The 19,599-nt window shown below is 42.8% G+C and overlaps 1 protein-coding gene across 5 annotated transcripts in view; it reads left to right on the top strand.

Annotated features, from left to right (window-relative positions):
• LOC119379172 (uncharacterized) overlaps positions 1-9,956 on the top strand; it is a 40,016-nt gene extending 30,060 nt beyond the window's left edge. For all 5 annotated transcript variants that reach the window (XM_037648379.2, XM_037648380.2, XM_037648378.2 and 2 more), the window contains 2 exons: positions 490-620; positions 9,311-9,956. In XM_037648379.2, coding sequence (XP_037504307.1) covers positions 490-620; positions 9,311-9,393 — 214 coding nt within the window. In that variant the 3' untranslated portion in view covers positions 9,394-9,956. The remainder of the gene's footprint in view (positions 1-489; positions 621-9,310) is intronic.
• The last annotated feature ends 9,643 nt before the right edge of the window (positions 9,957-19,599 follow it).

Genomic DNA, 19,599 nt, shown 5'->3' with positions numbered 1-19,599 from the left:
GTGCACAAGGTAAAGTAAGGTGTTTAAATTTGTCATGTAAAGACCTGCAGTCACCAACTTTCTTGGCCATTAACAGCGCCCCACTTAAATGTAGCCACGAGGGGGATCTCCAACAACTTCTTGAATAAAGGAGGTCCTGTGATAATGGGAACTGGATGCTGGCCTGCAGAATGTGAAATGGATGTCCAACCCCCGTGGCCATATGGGAGGGTGCCAATAACTGCCATGAAAAAAACTTCAAAACCATCATGGGAGCATCCTTTAATGTCTGGCAGTCTAGAATGGCGATGTACCATCCTCAATTATACATCACCTACCCTTGCAAATTTCACTGACCTGTGAGTGTACCGAAGAACTTGTGTATTTCAAGTGCTTTTGAAGGTATTTTTCATTTTACATACCTACCAAACACATTCTGGGGCTGCTGTGTTGATAGCTTTGACAGCTTATGTAAAATTATATGTTTATAATTATATGATTTTCTTACAGGGCATCATTTATTATTGACACCAAGGGTATGATTCGTCAGATCACAATCAATGATGTGAACTTATACAGATCAGTGGATGAGACACTTCGGTTATTGAAGGCACTGCAGTATGTTGAAAAGCATGGTGCAGGTGAGTCTTCCTTTTTTTTTATTGTGTACTGCAGACCAGGGATTCTGAAATATTCTGGCCTTGGGGCTTTTCCAGAGTGCCATGGAACCCCTAACTTTTTCCTTAGCGCGAAGACTATGAAAAGAAAAGGGTTGGGGGGGGGGGGGGTGAAAACACTTTTCAACGCACGCAACTACAGTATAACACTGTCCGCATTGGCCTGTTATCTTTAATATCGAAGGCCATCGCTATTTATTTGGGACTCCTGAAAATACATAGACTTGCAATGGGAGCAGGTTGCATTTGTTCTGACAGCTCGCAGAACCCTAAAATTTCCTGAGCTAACTTCTAACCTACAAAAGTAGTAATGGCACGAAAATTGTTTTTCTTTTTGCTTTTTTAGTGATTCAGCACCTAAACTCATACAGTGTTAAAAAAGTATCACTTATGTTATTTGTTTGGGGAGAGGCCTGTGACATACCTTATTATAGATGCAGTGATGTGATTACTGCGCCAATTGCGGCAAACTGCGCCAACAGGTGAAACTTGCTGCATCCTGCAACGTTTCGGCAAAAATCACATAATTTTTGTCGAGCATGCGCTAAGACGTCATTTTTGCCATCTTTCAGTAAGAGAAAAATGATGGCAGGCGAAGGGAGCGCCCTGTCGTAAACTTTTTCTTCTTGCAAATAGATTGCTGCATGCGAAATCATGCAAGCTGGCAGGTTTTATGAGAGCTTCGTGTACTGACCCAGACAGCGACGCTGGGGACGATGGAGATGGAAGCTGAATTTGCCATGTATTGTGGCAGTCACACAGGATAAATAAATATCATGATTAGAATGTGAAGTTTATATGTGCAAGGTTTATTTGAGCACTTTCCTACATGTGTAAACTCAGTGAAGCCATTAGGTCTCCATGTTCAGTTTTCCAGCCAGGAACACAAAAGGCAGGCTGGGGAGGACGGCCTCATGTCACAGATAGTAAATTGAAAGTGAGGAGCAGTGAGTTAGTTTTGCCTTTTGGGATGTTATATTATACATGCAGTGATGGAAGTGCTGCTCCAATTGCTCCGAACAGCTCCAAAAGAGAAATGCTGCTCCATGCTGCTCCAAAGTGTAATATTTGTCAGTAACTGCTCCGAACCTGCTCCGAAATGGTGTTGGGGAACTAAAAACAATGAACGTTAACCGTATGACCATCCAGCGAGCCTAAATGAAAACAAAAATAAGCTGCATACTATCATCTGGTATGCAGCTTGTATACTAGCTGTGCACTAGCACATTGACAATGCTACATGTACTGGCATTGTTGATGTACAGGGTGTTGCAAGAAATGTGCCCGAAAATCATCAAAAATAAGGGAAATAGAATATTTGCTCACTGCCTTCATACTTACTTTTTCTGTGGTGGGAGATATCTTAAGATGACCAGACACAGCAATGACGACATTAATAAAATAAAATAATTAAGTTTTTAATTAGCGGAGACAGACGGTCGGTTCAAATAGGAGAATTGCTGTCCTTCCTGCGAAAAGGCCATTGCCGCTTTGAGATTTTGATAAATCAGCCTCCGGTAATTATTGCGGAGCAATGAAATTCATGCAAGTTCACTGGCGAAATCGAAACCAAATCTCCGATGAGTGCAACTAGCAGACGACCAGAATAACGTCACTGTTCACAACGGCGATTGCAGGTGTGTTAGTTCTTCTGCATTTGTTAACGTACGTGCACCCTAGGTGGTCTAATCGCAAAAGAAACCCACACAACCACAAAGCAAAGTCAATCGATGATTGCTACGACGCTTGCTCATTCTAGACGTCTTGGAAGAGTATGGCTCTTGTGCTCTTCCGAGTTTCACTTTTGGTTTCACCGGTGAAATTTGTCATATTTCATTACCCGCTAATAATTGCCAGAGGCTGCTTTTGTGAAATCTGAAAGTGGCAACATGCTTTTTGCAGAAGGGGCTGCAATTTTCCCATTCGACTCGACCACCCGTCTCCTATAATTAAAAAGTTAACTTAATTTCTTTAATTCCTGTCGTAATTGGGGCCTCTACTTATTAAGATGCCTGCCACCACAGAAAAAGCAATAACGAAGGCAGCGTGGAAATATCTTTTTCTATATTTCTGAGGATTTTCGGGCACATTTCTTGAAAAACCCTGTATATCTGGTTTAATTGTATATTTGTACCTGACAAGCAGACTATTTTGGTGAAACGTGTGCGAGATTAGTTCATTATCATAATGATTATTAAGTGTTGCCGTGACAACTTTGATGTGTGACTGATTCAGTGATTCCACTCCTGCGCCAACTGCGCCAAAGTGCGCCAAATTGTATTTGCTGCGCCATCCTGATAATATCGACGAAATTTGCGCCAAACTGCGCCAAAGTCTCGGGTTTGGGGGCGTCTATCACCGGCAATCGCACCGCCGGCGCGTCAGAAGACTCAGAACATGTGCAGCTCGATCTTGGGGCTGCCAATAAAGTCGCAATCATGGACCAAGAATTATTCCGCTGAATAAATAGCGCTAGCGCGTGCGTTCCGAGTAAGCCACGATGCCATGCACGGTGCCGACGCAGCTTCTGTTCTGCAAGTCGGCTCGACAGCAAAACGCGCTCTCCGCAGAGGCTCGTGACGTCTAGGCCTATCGGTAGCGAGAAAGTGCGACGGCGATTCATCGGCGGACGTCGTCTATTCCAGAAACGCTGCTGATAGCTCGTTTCAAGCGTCGCACGGCACGTAAGGAAAGCAATGTTCAGTAATAACTACATGAGTGCCGCTAAATGTCTGTCACTTCTGTTTCCGGACATCGCGGAATGAAATCTGTGATCGCTCGCAGTAGATATATGGGATAATATCGAATTTTCCTTGCTTCGCGTTTATGGAAGAGCACGCGAACGGTGGAAACGCGTTGACACTTTTCCTCAGATATACTTTATCCATGGATCTTCATCCAGAACAGCTTTTTCGTAATTCCCTCCGCCAGCACGTCCGAGTTTGTAATCACTCTGCGGTAAATACCCCCTAAAAGTACCTGCCCTTTCGAGCTCACGTGCTAGGGTTCCAATTCGAATTTTTTGCTTGCTTTTTTAAAAATGTCATCTCATTAGTAAAATCATATCTCCTGGTCGGAGCAGCCGCAAATGCGCAGCTGTCAGTAGCGGGCCCGTCGCTGACGGCCCACAGTGAAGCGGCTACGTCATGTTACACGTCCGCCCCTCGCTTTCGGGGGTCAATAGCTAACGGTTAAAAAAACTTAGTTTCGCTTAAGAGCGAAGCAATGAATGCGATACCAAAAAATTGTATTGTGAAACGAAGTAAGACTAGCAGCTAACTCTTTTGGATCCGATCTCGCGTAACTCAACAAAACGCTGGTTTAAGGGAATATGGCCCCTCCAGGAACCGAAGCGTTTTCTTGCTCCGAGTTCTCTAAACGCGAAGTAAGCGTTGAGAGCACAGCAAGTTTAGGAGCCGTCTCCTGACGCCTCGAGATAGCGCGCGCGCGCAAGCGACTGCGCCCTTCGAAAGATGCGCCCCCACCTTCCGCTCCCCTGGCGTCCCTTCATGCTCCTTACGAAAGATGGGCGGGGCGTTTCCTCTCTGTTTGATGAGCAATCGACGGCAGGCCCGCACGCGGGAAGATGTTATCTCATGCGCTGTCCGTGCGGCGGAGACAGACGGCCGGCTAGTTTAATCTCCGCTTCAGCCGCGTTCGTCGCCAGCGCTCGCGAGCTTTTACCCGCGGTTAGAATAAGCGTGGTGATGTTATTAATTTGGACTTTATACGGAAAATTACGGCAACGGCGACGGCAGAAATCCGCCGAGAGTGCCCATATAATTGCTATCGCAACGGTCAATGTACGGGGCGGATTTTGCGCCCCCCCCCTGCCCCCCCTGTGCGCACGCCTATTCTCCTGAGATGATTTTTTCAATGAGATTTGCAATGAATCGAAATATTTCTAGCCTTCATAAGAGCCCCATAATAATACTCAGGTGCTTGAATGTTAATGCAATATGCTTCTGTATTGCACTCCAGGATGTAAAATTTGCTGCTCCAAAGTGCTTCCAGATGCAAAATTATCTGCTCCAAAGTGCTCCAAGATGAAAATTTTGCTGCTCCAAAACGGAAATTTTGCTGCTCCAAAAATTGCTCCAAATCAGAAGTCCTCGGTAGCATCACTGCTGATTACATTTCGCGCTTTATCAACTTTGACCTCATTTATGCCACAAGAACTGGCATTTCAAGTATATAGCTCATTTAGCTTATTTTATTTTTGAAATTTTCAATGCTGGCTATTTTGGCGAGTATGACGCTGGCTATTTTGGCGAAGTATGAAAATTACATATTGAACTCGTACCGATTATAAACTGCTGCTTTGACAATAGTTACAGGTGATTGTGGTACTTTTGTAATTTGTTGCTCAGCTTTATCGCTTCTATATCATTTCTGCCACAAGTGCTGGTATTTTAAATATATGTTGCTCATCTTAATTTGTGTTCAATGACCATCCATCTGCTTAATTATTTGTTTCTTGCAAATTGAAGTGATTATTATAAGTCCAATAAATATTAATATTTATAAGATTCTTAGGTGATGCTTTAAACTCCAGGAGTCGTCTGGAATATTTTGCCATCTGCTCCGAAAACACCAATAGCTGTTCCAAAGCACCATTTTTTCTGCTCCAGAATCTGCTCCGAAAATCAAAATGTCGCTTCCATTACTGTGCATGTATGTGTACAGGTATTTCTTTTCTTAAACATATTAAAATTACTTCTGCTTTTCGATTTAAAACGTTGTGTTTAAAAATGTGACAGGCAACTGCTCTAAAAGGCTGCTTTGCTGCCCCAAAGTGAGGTTTTAGCTGCTCCAGAAGCTGCGCCGAAGTTGTTTAGGTCGATCACATCACTGTAGATGTGTACGGAATGCAGTGTTTTTGCTACTTTTATTTTATTTTTTAAAATTAAGTTATGTGACAGCGATTACTCACGGGATAGCACAACTTCAGATGTGTGTGTCAGTCTTAATCACACTGTGTTGCGAAAAACAAGATTGGTAATTTCCACCCATCCTATTCGATGACGACAGTCTGGATTAGAGGGTCTCCTATGTTGTTCCATTGTTTGTGCTGATACGCACCTGGTGGTGACTTTTCTTGCCATATGTCCATTGCAAAGTTCCGATTTCATTGGAATGATGTTGATATTTCCTTTGTTTACTTCAGGAGGCTGACTAACTTGCTTATTAATTGGTCCAAATTTGCAATGTGATAGTATAGCATAAATGTTTGATTGCCATCGAGCCATAGCTGCCACGGTGGTACAGTGGTTACGGTGCTCGGCTGCTGGCCCAAAAGTGATGGGTTTGATCCCGGCTGCGGTGGTCGCATTTCAATGGAGGCAAAATGCTAAAGGCCCACGTACTTAGATTTAGGTGCATGTTACGGAACCCTAGGCGGTCGAAATTTCCGGAGCCCTCCACTATGGAGTGCCTCATAATATTGCTGTTTTGGCACGTAAAACACCAGAAGTTATTTTTACCATTGTGCCATATATAGAACAAGCAATTAGCTGCAATTGTGTAATTGTGCATTCTGCTTGATTCTGTGCCACCATGTTACCTATCGCCTTTTGTTCTTGGCCGGCTGATCTTATTGATAATACAGGCAGAGTTTCACTCTGACAAAATGGAAAAAGCATGGAAAAAAATAAGGCACTGGAAAATATGTTGCTACAAAGTCGCAGCCTTGATAGCGATTGTGACTTTATTATAAAATGAGCAATCTTTAGAGCTTGTTTAGAATTGTCAAAACTTAAGAAAATTTTTTATGTCCGTCCATCTTTAGATGCAAATAATTTCAAAAGAAAATGAATATAATTGCCAAATGAGTCTCCAGAGGCCTGACTTTTTGGATATTTTTTGTTATTCGGACCTACCTTTAGAATCAATGTGTAGTAGCTAGGGTTTTCAACTCAACCCGAACTGAAATTTTTGCTGGAACTGAGCCCAAACTCCAACCAAACCTGAACAAAAAAATATATATATCTGTTATCAATTGTGAATAAAGTGACTAAAAGTGATAACATTTGTTGTGGTCTACATGACAGACTGATTCAAAACGCACAAAGGAAGTCACTTATGCGAAATAGTTACCTGCCGTTGAGTTAGCATTAGCATGTCACACAGCCTATCAATTGGCTGTCTTGATTTAGGCAAAGCAGTTTATTGTCACGAACTTTAACATGTTTGCATCTTTTGAAATGATACACAATGTTTTAGCCCTTAACTCAATGAGCACTGCACTCCACTGTAGATACATTTGTGGCACTCTGCAGTGGATTTTATTTCATTTTTATCGACATTTGATGGTAATTTTTCTCTGACATTCTTATACCCGTGCCACACGGGCACAAGAAATGACATTCAGTAGTTAAGGCATTACGTTCCTGAATGACATTTTTTTTGGCTGAGCTGCTACACGTCTAAGTTTAATGGCATTTAACCTGATGATGTCAATAACAGTGGCTTTTGAAGTGAGAAATTTTAGGGTAATAATAAAACATAGACAAATTTTAACAACTCTATCCTGCATAGTGAAACGTAGAAGTAAGCATATTATGGTGCCATTAGCTTGAGTTTGTTGCTGTCTTTTACAACATTGCAACCGACCACAGTGACTCTGGCCATTGCATGTTGAATCGGAAGCCTAGAATCTCCTGTCATGTTGAAGCCGTTGCAATTTTAAAGTGAATTTCGGTATAGTGCAGGTAGGCAATAACATGCTTTGCGTTAAAGGTCATGTATAAAATATTTTTGTCACGGCACACGCTATTTCAAATGTTTTATGTGTACCGTACTGAGCAAGCTTTGGCATCGGGAGTACTCATTTCTCAGTTGATTGAGTTCTAGCGAAGGCATTAGGGGATGAACGGCATTCAATCTTAAGGCATTAGGAAGTTAGTGACGTCTTCTGTGCCCGTGTGGCAAAGGTTTCGAAAACTTCGCTCCTTGATCATCCATTTAAATTTCTACTCTTTTACCTGCTCTCACTATGTTTATTGGTAAAGGAAACATTCGAAAGATAGAGCTCAGGGATGGACCCGTTGAAGGGCTGCACCACGCTTACCATGCAACAGAATGCTCATAAGATAGTCGTGTTCGAGAGTTTGTGTGCTGCAGCTATTTTCAACAAGTTTCAGTGAAATTTATTATGAAAACAGCAGTCTCCTTCCACTCTGCCAATGGGCTGATTTCTTCCACCTCCTGGCAGAGCTTGTGGATGTGCCATTCTCTCAGCAGAACACATGATTGGAAGTGAAAAGGAAATTGAATGGCTTATTTAAAAAATACACAAGTCCTGATGAACTTATAAGTGCAGTCACTGTAGTATTGCTGCCTAGAATGTTTCAGCTGGGCACATTTGAGTCAGTAGCGTAGGGCCACCACATAGTTGAAGATAAAGCTTAGTGTGCTGGACCAGTTTGTGAAGCGGTTTGACGTAGCGAACCGGTTTGTGAACTATTATAAATCCGTGTTTCTTCAAACTAGAACTGAAACAAAAGGAAATGGGGTGCGTTGAAACCAGAACTCATATTCTTTCTCCGGGTTCAATCCTGGCCTCGGTGATCGCATTTCAATGGGGGCAAATTTCTAGAGGCCTTTGTACATCGATTTAGGTGCATTTTAAAGAACCCCGGGTGGTCTAAATTTCTAGAGCTGTCCACTACAGTGTGCCTCATAATCACATCGTGGTTTTGGCACGTAAAACCCCAGAAATTATATATAATTATTCTATTGTATAATTATTCTATGTAATTATTGTATTGTTTTGCTGACATCCAATGAGTCTGATGACGATTTAATGTTTGGGCAGTAGTCTGAAGGAAAGGCACCACTGCTCAACTCGCTCACATGTGAGAAACTGGCGCACATACCCATATTTTGATCACTGTGTATGTGAATGCACACAGGAAAATTCTATGGTTGTGTGCCTGTAGTAAAACCCAGACAAGGGAAAAACTACTCCCAGTGACCCTTCATGTTATCGCAACCAAGAGTCTATCACTTTTCGCAATTCTCAAACAGAAAATATACAGGCACTGTATCATTGTTTGTATATATACCAGTGCCCTCCTGTAAATCATTGAAATCGTGCCCCTGTGGACAACAAACAAGCTAACGTCGAGCGGTCACCTTTTAAGAGCTTAGAAACCATGTGCACACAAGTTTTTGCGAATACAACAAATGGAAACCACCTGTGCAATGAAACCAAACTTACCACCACGTACATGTGCAGAGTGCAAGAAATAACCAACGTGCTGGCCTAAACAGATTTTGTAAAGGTAACTGAATGTCAACGTTGCAAGAAAAAAATTTGTGCATGCCCACAGGGTGACAGCACTTGCCGGGCAAAAAGGAGTTAAAAGCTTTGCATATTTTTCAAACGTACAGACTGTACTGTAAATGTACAGCATTGACCATTTGGGCCTTGTTTTCAGCACCGTATATTTACGTTGCTTAGCACCATTTAAATGGTTTGGAGTGGTCATATATGCTTAAATTGTACTGCCTTGTTCCACAGGCTGTGTGATTATTTTCCTTTCTTTCCTTTCTTTCTTTCTGTTTTGCTGCTAAAACCTAGAAATTTCTCTTCTGGTCTGTTTACCGTACCATCCACCAATCCAGACCAATCCCTGCTTTCTGTTTTTCAGCAATCTGTGCTTCGTGGGAACCGGAACCTGCAGGGGCACGTGGGGGTGAGCGCACTAGTGTGCGCAGCAGAGTGGATAAGTGATGCCTGTAATCCGAGACCTGAACGCACATCCAGGGTCATTGCTGTCTGCATTGTGGCTATGATCATTGTCTCCTTTAATGTAATATCGCATTTTTTTTTTCTCATCTGTATAGTACTTCACCTGCACTGTAAATATATTGCAACACTTTAGACTGCTGTTGTAGTGCTCTCATATAATTTTGTCACTTAAAGAGGGGAGTGTTTTTGGACATAGGGGACGTGTAACATCTCACATGCATACTGTTTTGCTTCTTGTGGCAGGCACATGTGTTGTTGGGAGGCTGGAGAGCCTGTGAACGGAGGTGCTGGGTGTTATCCATTGTTGCTGAATCATGTCTTTACAACTGTTTTCTTTTTAAGTTATTTTTAGAAATAAAAAGCTAGTGCATGAATTGTATTGGAGGCTATTTACTTTTTTGTTGGCTATCTAATCCTTATATTTTTGTTTGTGTCCAATTGTGCCTGTTGACAAGAAATTAAATTGCCTTTTTTTGTATCATAACATTGAACATGCACTTATGTTTGCCCATTTCCTCAGCAAAATAAATGCCGTTGTCCTTGGACATTGCCTGTCCCTGTTCTGATCATGAAACTGTGCTGTAATTAGACAGTATAGCTTTAAAACATTAGTGTGATAGTGCAGTTTAGTGAGGTGATGTTACCTTTCTCAAACCACAGACAAGCTCTGCAGAAAATGAGTTTTAATATACCGTGACGATTCCTGAGAATGAAAAGTGCCAGTAGTAGTCATAATTTTGACGTTTAAGCCTGATTTGAGGTGTTCGGACAACCATCTTGTAGGGGGAAAAAAGGGTTACGATCCTGTATGTCAGTCATGTTTCGGCACAGCGAGTCGAGCCAGAGCCAAGTCAGTATGTGCAATTCTGCAGTTGCCACAATTTTCGGACCATAATGTAAGATTTTAGCTGCTTGTTGCAAGTAAAGAAGGCTTTGGCTGCAACAATGCTGCAAGGCATTCTGCAAGATTGCCACTGCTGACATTATCAGAGATAGAGAATGACTGCGGCTCCATGTAGCATAGAAGGACGAATGCATTTAAACAAATAACTCAAAATTCACCTGTCTGCACTTGCATGCAATGCCCCAAGTTGTGCATCATACAAACAGGAAATGACAAATGAATATGAAACACACATGGAGAGCAAAAATTTACGTTCCGTGATTGTTTACAGCATTTCTCTTTCTAAGATTCGAAGCATTTCAAATGAAAACTGACCTCGATAACTTAGCATCATGGTCTGTTGTCGAAGCAACCTGAAGCTATGTGGAAGCTATTTTTCACAAATTAAGGGAATTTTACAATGGCAATGCCAAATTTGCTTTGAGCAGTGGGGAAGATGTCCATGTCGTCGCACTAATTTTGTAAACCATGCAAATCTTGTACTGTTAAATCTGAAAAATAGCGGGCAATGGTGGAACTAGAATTTTCCCCTTGGGAGAGAGAATTGGGGACAACTACCCATAACTAGTTTCAGTTCTTTCAGGCATCTCCCTACCTGTAGGAACCGGCTGTAAAGGAGTTGAAGCTTGGGCGAATTGGCACGGATCCGTTTACAGCGCATACAAGATTAGGAAATGGGGCAGGACAAACAGGCAAACAGCACTTTCTGCCTCTGTCCTGTCCATTTCCTAATCTTGTATGTGCTGTAATACTTTCTAATGGAGCCATATAGGGTCAGCATTCTGGTGCACCAGGTTGTGCAAAAGAAGCGTGGAAGGGCAGGTTTGAATTTGTGGAGGGGGGTTGGGGTCTGCAGTGCTGACACTCTGGACTCCCGGTTGGCAAGTATGACAGCCATTTTCTCTATATGATGGAACTTCAGGGTACACTACAGAAGCTCCCTTACAAAGTTTTTGGTCAGCCTGGTGGTTGCAGGCCATGTAGCCTACTTTTGACAAAGGTATGCACCTGGACACTGGAATATACAGAGGGATTGTGATGACCAAACATTTTTGTGTGAAGACAAATGGTGTGTGAACACTTCAGGTGTGTATGAGCTTGGCAGTGAGCGTTGAGGGAGCCCTAAGACCATTAACAGCACTGCATGGCTGCCACCATTCGAGCATGCGACCAGGTTGTCATCGAGTGTCTGCTGGCATCCTCTTCCCAATAGCCAATAGCAAGATAAAATGCAGGGGCGTAGCCAGAAATTTTTTTCGGGGGGGGTTCAATCACACTTTATGTATGTTCGTGTGTGCGTTTATGTGTGCGTGTATATATACGCAAGCAAAACTGAAAAATTTCGGGGGGGGTTTGAAACCCCCCAACCCCCCCCCCCTTGGCTACGCCCCTGATAAAATGTAATAAATTAACTCTTGGATTTTTTCACTTACTGGGTTAATTATTTTCCTCTGATGCTGTGCTTTCACCCAAAGCACAAACGGGATGTTAATGCTGATATTTTACACATGGCTTATTTTTGCATGATGGCTGTGAGCAAGTGCAGTAGACTCATTAAACGGAACCTGCTGGGACCAGGAAAATGTGTTCCATTTAGCAGGAGTGCCGTTTACTGAGAGATGAACAGGGGTGCGGAATTCATGTACAAAACCAATCGTGTTATAGTCAGTTGTTCTATTTAAGCGGCAGTTCCGTTTAAAAGATTTCCATTTACTGAGAGTCTACTGTATTCCAGTTTAGCACGTGAGCACCCTCCTATGAAGTGGTACTGGATTCCACATATATATTTTTATCGTACTACTTCACCTTGTGTGCTTTGGCTGAACTGATTTGCCATATTCAGCAAAGCCAGTCATTTGCCAGTCATCAGCAAAGAAGCAACGTTGTGCAGCAAAGTTCATCTGCAAATCGTTTAGATTAAATAATAAAAAAAAGACTGCTCAAGTACTGATCCTTATGGCACTGCAGAGAGAATGAGTGCAAAAGAGAGTTAAAAGCTGCCGATGTGGATGCATTACTTAGGCTGTGTAAGGTCTGCATCGTTATAATATGATAGTTCTTTAACCTCCATATTAACATACTGGTGTGACATATAGTTTTTTTCAATATCAAATAAACACCATATCAATTCACATGCCCTTATTTATCAACATGCTATGTTAAACGAGTCGGTGCATATTTAGAGGGTAGGAGCATTCGCAAAAATTTGACAGAAACAAGAGAGACTACTACAGGACAGGTGATCACTTGGAATTGAGTTTATTAAATCCAGCAGGTCAAAAAAGAAACCATTGTCAAAATTGTCAGACATGCAAAGTGAAGATAGGCATCACTAGGTATCGAGAAGCTTATCTACCACGTCAAGTTCTGTTTATATAAGCAGAACAGAGGTTTTGCTAATACACATATCACCATCTCTTCTAATAAAGCACTATACCTCCAGCAGCTCACATGTGGCAACATTGTTATTCTTTCCAAGCAATTTATAGACCCAAACAGCAGCTCACCCAAGCACCGCTCGCAATGTGCAGGCACATGTGCAGGTGTCTGTATTTATCATGGCTAAGCTATATAGTCATGCCCCATCATTAATGCCTGCCTACTCTGTATATTTCTTGCCACATGATTAAGGAATTTCGTACACAATGCCCACAGTGGGGAGAACATAAGGTCTGGCATGCTCTTCTCAGTGTTGCTCCCTTGAAATACATACACAGGTGGAAAAGTGTTCAGAGGAGGGGAAAACTGAGAAAGGTAGGGTAAAGGTATGTTGTACAAATTGTCTTCGCATGTATTTTGTGAGAGCGGGATTTGAGCTTTCATTAAAGTTTCACTAAATGACATACGGATATTTAGTGCACCTTTCTGCTTATCACTGAAAAAAACATGAGCTAGACCCTTTGCGCCGGGTGATTTCTTATTGTCTAACTCAAGCAGAACTAAAAAGATGCCTCTTTCATCTGTAAAGAGATTTGATAAAATGAGGCCATTTTGTTGAGAGGATGGGGCCTGACTGGTGGAACTAAGTATAGATCAAATATGGTCGTATGCCTTGACAGTATAGTTGCTGTCAGTAATAATAGCATCCTTACAGTTTAGTTTCCTGGTAGGATTTTTTTTCTCTTAAATTTTGCAATAATATTTTGGGGTCATTTCTGAGAAAATTATGCTTCCCAACATAGAGTGTATTTTGATAACTTTATTTCTAAGCAATTCACCACAAAGCGACTGCAGTAAAGCAGGGTCCTTGTGAGAGTTCTAATGCAGCGAGCGTTTTGCATATTGTTTCAGTTGTGCAGCATCTTGTGCAAGGTTCAATCATTTTAAGGTTACATGTATATATTTTTGTTTGGTTTGGAGCAAATTGATAGAGTTAAAAAAACAACCTAATACACAAGCTTGCTAGCTTGAGTACAGGAAGCTGCTGTTAAACAAAAAAGCAGTTCATGCTTGATCAAGCGACAGACAGCGTGAAAGAACCAGGGCCACATGTACCAAATGTGATAACTGGTAACTCATGCGAACGTTACGTCACCTGCTCATCCAATTTTTTTCATCACCCACTACCGCTCATTCGGAAAGCTTTGAGGTGTAGTGGTCGGAATTGCAGTGTATCCTCCCTGTTTTCAAACATTCGAAGTGTCACTAACAAGTGTGTTCCATGGACATCAGCTATGCATTCTTGCAATCCTGCCACTATAGTTCTATCCAAAACATAGTTGCAGTCCGATATCACTGAAAACGTTTTACGCATTTGACCGTCACAATTGCATAACTAAACACTGAGTTTTTTTTTTAAATATGCAAATGTTTTCCATACCAAGTTTAACAACTGTACGAGCAACATTGAATCAGTATGGGTTTCATATTTGAAGAAAATCAGCGCACAGAAAAACGAAGACTAAGAAGAGATGAAACACACACACCGCTGCTGTGTCAGTGTGGGCTCTGGTTCATCTTGGTTACCGGAAAGTATTAACAGGGTAAGGGTACACTTCTTGCCTTGTTTTATGACATATTCAGTGTTAAGCGCACAGAGAGAGACTTATTGTTAAAGGGGTGAGTTACCTTCCTTGTAGGGTGGAGCCCTTAGTTCAGGGTCCCATTGGCTTGCGCCACTCCACATGCCCGCCGGATAGGCTGACGCTGCTCCTGCAGCTCTGAGCTGGTCAGTGCAGAACTTATATGACTGGATAGGACAGGAAGGAACACACACACAAACGCTAAAAGTGCTAGCGCTTGTGTGTGTTCCTTCCTGTCCTGTCCCGTCATATAAAACCTGTAATTGTCATGAAATTTGGACATGTTTGAAAAAGTCAGGGAATTGTCATCGAATTTTTGAAAAACCTGGCTGGGTCATGGAAACAGACTGATGGCAGTCTGTGCTACCGTCACGAAAACAATCTTTACATTTACAAAGTCTCTCCTTTTTCTGCTTCTACAATAAACATCCGAGCAGAAGTGTAAAAAAAAGGGACAGTGCTTATTGTTGCTCGTACAGATCACACAACATATCTCAGTTCCCAAGCATCACGTTACGCACTCCATTAAATTGGTTCTTGTTTTTCTAGGCCATGACCACAGGTCGACTTGAAGGCATTCTGGTTTGGCCAGGAACGCTATGTGGAGAGGCCCGTCATGCCGTGTCAAGCTCATTCAGTAGCGATGCAATGGCAGATGTCAATTCTGTACCCTGTTTATGCAAGTTCCATCGGTTTTTTTCTTTTTTTTTAAACCACTCAAGGGCTTGTTTCAAGTACACAGGTAGTCAGTTTTCCTACCAGGCTTTTACCAGTCAGGGAATATGCTCAGAATCATCATGGAAAACATGGGAAAGTCGGGGAATTTGGAAAAATTAAATTGGTGGACACCTTGGTTCTGTGCTTTAACACTGAATAGTAACAGGGGCTTGTTGCTGTCCGTCGAATTGTTCACCAAGTTTTAAAATTTCTCGTTGCTCATTTCTTCTGCTACATATTTTTCCTAGGCGGCTTTAACATCTCCAATATTGTTTGGAACTGCAATACATCCTTTATCCTACCTGTTTCTCACTTGTTGACGAGGGAATTCTTAAACCTTTGTTCCCTGATCACGCTGAAGCAGTTTGTTGATCAATCTGTGGGAACACTACGTATAGCTAGCACCTTTGACCTTATCTTAATGAACCATCCTGGCAATGTTTCAAGCATAGAATATCTTCCTCATCTAAGTGATTGCTCACATTCACTATAAAAATGAGCCAATGTAAAACTATGAAGACAATGGATGTAATTCATACCTACTGAAAAGCTGACTTCAGCACTATTAGCCTGGAGCTTCTTTTCTTGATGAAGTTTTTAATCAATTCAAACATCATAACATGCACTAGTATAACTGGAACCTATTGGTTGTAAAAATTTGCCAACGAACATATAGATAAATATATTTTATCTTATTCTTAAGCCACCAAACCAAAAGCCCCTCGGTACAACACCCACCTTTAACATCTTTTTGATAAAAAAAAGGTGCCTTTTAAAGTCAGCTAAAAAAAATCTCACAAGGAAAAATGGTTGTTATATAAAGAGGTATTTGATGAATACGTCACAGACGCCAGAAACTGCAAAAGACAATTTCCTCTATAAAACGCTTCCATCAAAGCTCTAATGATGATGATATGATAGTTATTGACATTAACAGTATGCCCAGCAATCAGTGTTCGTCAGTCCTCACCAAAGTTCTTGCTCATTATTTTTCTGTATCTACTAATGTAACCATGCCACTCTTGCATGTTCTTAATTATCCAGAAGCGTGCAGTCTGCTTAGAAGTTAATTATGATGATGTGGTTAGTGTTATGAGGACATTGGCGTCTTCAGCCCCTGGTCATGACCTAATTTGCCCTAAGTTTCTGATTTTTCAGTAGTCACTCGGTGAAGGTTCCATTGCCCTTGACTGTAAGGTTGGGAGGGCAATTACATTTCTTAAATCGGATAACGAACATTCTCCGCTGGCCGATATAGCTCACCAGTATTTTGTGTAATATAATATAGCACACATTTTGTTTTCACATCTTGTGAACTTTTTTTAATCTAGCTCATTTTCTCCTCACCACAGCATGATTTTTGTAAAACGTACATTAGAGAAACTCAAGTAAAGTTTTTCATGCACATACTTTATGCGTAATTCTTGGTAACTTTTCTTTGACAGATTGCATATTTCTATACTTTTCAAAGGCATTTGACAATGTGCGTGTAAGCTAGTACTGTACAGACTGAGACCTCAATTTCTAAACGTGGATCAAATTCTTTCTTGTTAATTGATTGCAGTAAATTGCTTAGACTAACAACACGGATTTTCCTGCGTGGACCTCTTCTTTTTCTAATCTGGTTATCTGCGTGCATTACTTAATTTGTAGAGAGTTGCTTAATGTTAAGTGAAATAACTTGCAACAATGATAACAGCACTCCAATCTGGTGGTAATGCTATTTCTGTCTGGTGTAAAACTTGGCTAATGGAAATAAATATTAAAGAATGCCAAGTGATTACTCATGTGTCAAGGGCTGCATCTAATGCGCCACCTTACCATCTAGTTAACGATACTGTCATCATACAAGTATCCTGCTATGTATACACATAACCGACCTAAACCTAATAATTCTAACCACATGCTGGGCTACATTCGGCACGACTTTTCAGTGTCACCATAATCATGTATGTTATTAATTAAGCCCTTCAGGGTTTTCGCCGTACATGTACGGCATACGAAAAATAATAAACTCTCCAGCCACTTATAGTCCAAAGTTGCTAAAGTTAAACTTTAAAAACTATAAGCCGACCCGAGGTTTCGGGACCGATTCAGTCCCTTCCTCAGGGGTGACTGTTCGGCCGGCCCCGAAGCTAGCGACTTTCTTTGGTGGTGTCCCCCTCTCCATTGAGTAATCATGGAGAGAAAGTCGCTAGCTTCGGGGCCGGCCGAACAGTCACCCCTGAGGAAGGGACCGAATCGGTCCCGAAACGTCGGGTCAGTTTATAGTTTTTAAAGTTTAACTTTAGCAACTTTGGACTATAAGTGGCTGGAGAGTTTACTATTTTTCGTATGAATTTTCATCCAGCCAGACAGATCTCTGTCGAATATGTTCACATTTAAATGTACGGCATAGCGTTTATTTTTAAAACTCGCGCTTTTTTCGATCATTTCTCTTGTTTAGAATGTGCTGCCATGCTTCGGGAATATGTGGAATTTTTTTCATGCGCCGATGTCTCCCCGTCTTTTTTCTTTTTTTGCTTTCCAAAGAGGCGCGGCGGCTCAACTGCGCGTCAGAATGCGCGCACGCGGTCCGGCTGGTTTCGGTTTCGCCCTTCGGGTGGTTTTCGCTTCTTGCGCCCGCGAAGCAGATGGCTGTTTGGTTTCTAATCTCTCAAAGGGTGACCACTTGTTACTATCTCGTTTATTGCTCCCCGGGGCGCGATTACATCTGTTTCCGTGCGGCGCTAAATTGCACAAAACGACGCCGCCGTGATTGCGTTTCCTGTTTTAGGGTCTCGCAGGGTGTCTACCGACCGGGAAAACCGGGAATTCTCAGGGATTTTGGGTAGTCTGGAAATTCTCAGGGAAAACTCAGGGAAATTGTGCTCCCATCAGGGAAAATCCACAGTATCTTTATTGAAAGGCGACGAAAGTCGCGGTAGCGCTTGCTCGATATTTTGTGAACGCATTTTTCAAATCAAACGGCCGCTGCGGCTGCGGGGAAGTGGCGCACCTTGATGCTGTCATCGCCTTCGGAGCGGTGAAGTGGGAGAGAATCCGGCTAATGCGTGGCATGCGGGAACCGCGAACCACGACACATCGTATCGCGCAATGTTGTCAGGATGTTCTGGGAGTACGCGGTGTAGTTCTGTAATCTTTATCGCGCGTGCTGTGCGTTAGCGCCCGATATGGTGCTTTTGTTATCGCCGCGTGTCAAGTAACAAGCATGATTAGTTGTAGAAGCGGTAGCAGTAGATGTAACGAGCTTGAGTTATCTTGCAAGCGATCGCGATCGCGCAGGAAGCGGATGTCTTCGACAAGGCTCGTATCTGGCAAGCCATCCCGATCGGCGAGAAAAAAGACTCTTGTTGGCTGTTATCGTAGAGCTCACTCGCTCTGATCCCGAGCTTCAAAGATGCTATTTAGGACTCCGTGAAGAATATGATAAATTTCCAGGCGAGAGCTAGCGTAACTAACGGGCCCATTCACATCAAGTGAAAGCTTTTTTATTTCTTTTTTTCCCGATGAGGGCATTGCTGAAACAAGTTTTAGGCTGTCGACTGAAATTTTTTGGGGCTGCATGCTGGCAATTACCAGCCACACCACGTGGGTGTTTGCTATAAAGCCGAATTACAAAACTTTTTAGAGCCATGGGATAGCGGCGACCGAAATTCGCGACACCGGCACGGGTCCCACATGCTCGATTCGGCGCGCGATGTCGGAAAACAGTAACGTTTCCACCATAATCGGATGTGCCGTAATTCAGGCTGTTGCCGTGCTTTCATGCGATCTTAGCCCGCAGCTATATTGCTTTTTTTTTTTTTTTGCGATAGCAATTATATAGACACTCCGACGCGAATTTTTTGCCTTCGCCATGATCTTCCCTATCAAGTCCAAATCGCGATTACATCACCCCGCGCGTCGCATGCTCCATGTGCGAGTGAAAGTGCGCGAGCGCTGCCGACGAACGGGGCTTAAGCAGAGATGAAACGAGCCGACCGTCTCATTCGCGCGATGGGCACATGGATAGGAGCCGACGCGTTGGGAAGGGGGGGGGGGGGGCTGGCTGGCTGCGTGAGTCCGACAGGAAGTGCCTCCTTTGTACCAGCGGGCGTGGTCGCGTACGCCGCGGTATCTTTAGTGGGGATCATCATACGGCTCATACCTTTGTAGGTGTTGTGCTCTAATTGCAAAACTTCCGTTGAAGCCATAGCAGTGGCAGATCCCGGGGGGGGGGGGGGGGGGCGGTAGCGGTGATCGCCCCCCCCCCCCTCCCAAGCCAGCCTCCGCCCCCTCCCTTCAGTGCCTGTCGTCCACCTCCTTTGTCAGACTTGCTTGTCGAGTTTGCCCCCTTTGTCAGGTTGCTTTGCCTGCCACTGTCCAAAAGGGGTAAAGGGAATCTTGTCCCTGCTCTCTACCTCTCATTGCTCTACCCTTTCCTGCTTCCCTATGCACATTTCCAACGAAGGCTTCTTAGGCACCGCCATAATCCCCTCTGGGCTGTTGTAAATATGCGTGACCCACCAAAATGCACTGCTGAGCGTTGGCTTCAGCCTTTGT

Source organism: Rhipicephalus sanguineus, chromosome 1, assembly GCF_013339695.2.
Source record: "Rhipicephalus sanguineus isolate Rsan-2018 chromosome 1, BIME_Rsan_1.4, whole genome shotgun sequence".
In the NCBI taxonomy this organism is placed as follows: Eukaryota; Metazoa; Arthropoda; class Arachnida; order Ixodida; family Ixodidae; genus Rhipicephalus; species Rhipicephalus sanguineus.
Note: the sequence above shows the minus strand (reverse complement) of the source record. Positions and strands in the feature narration are given on the sequence as shown.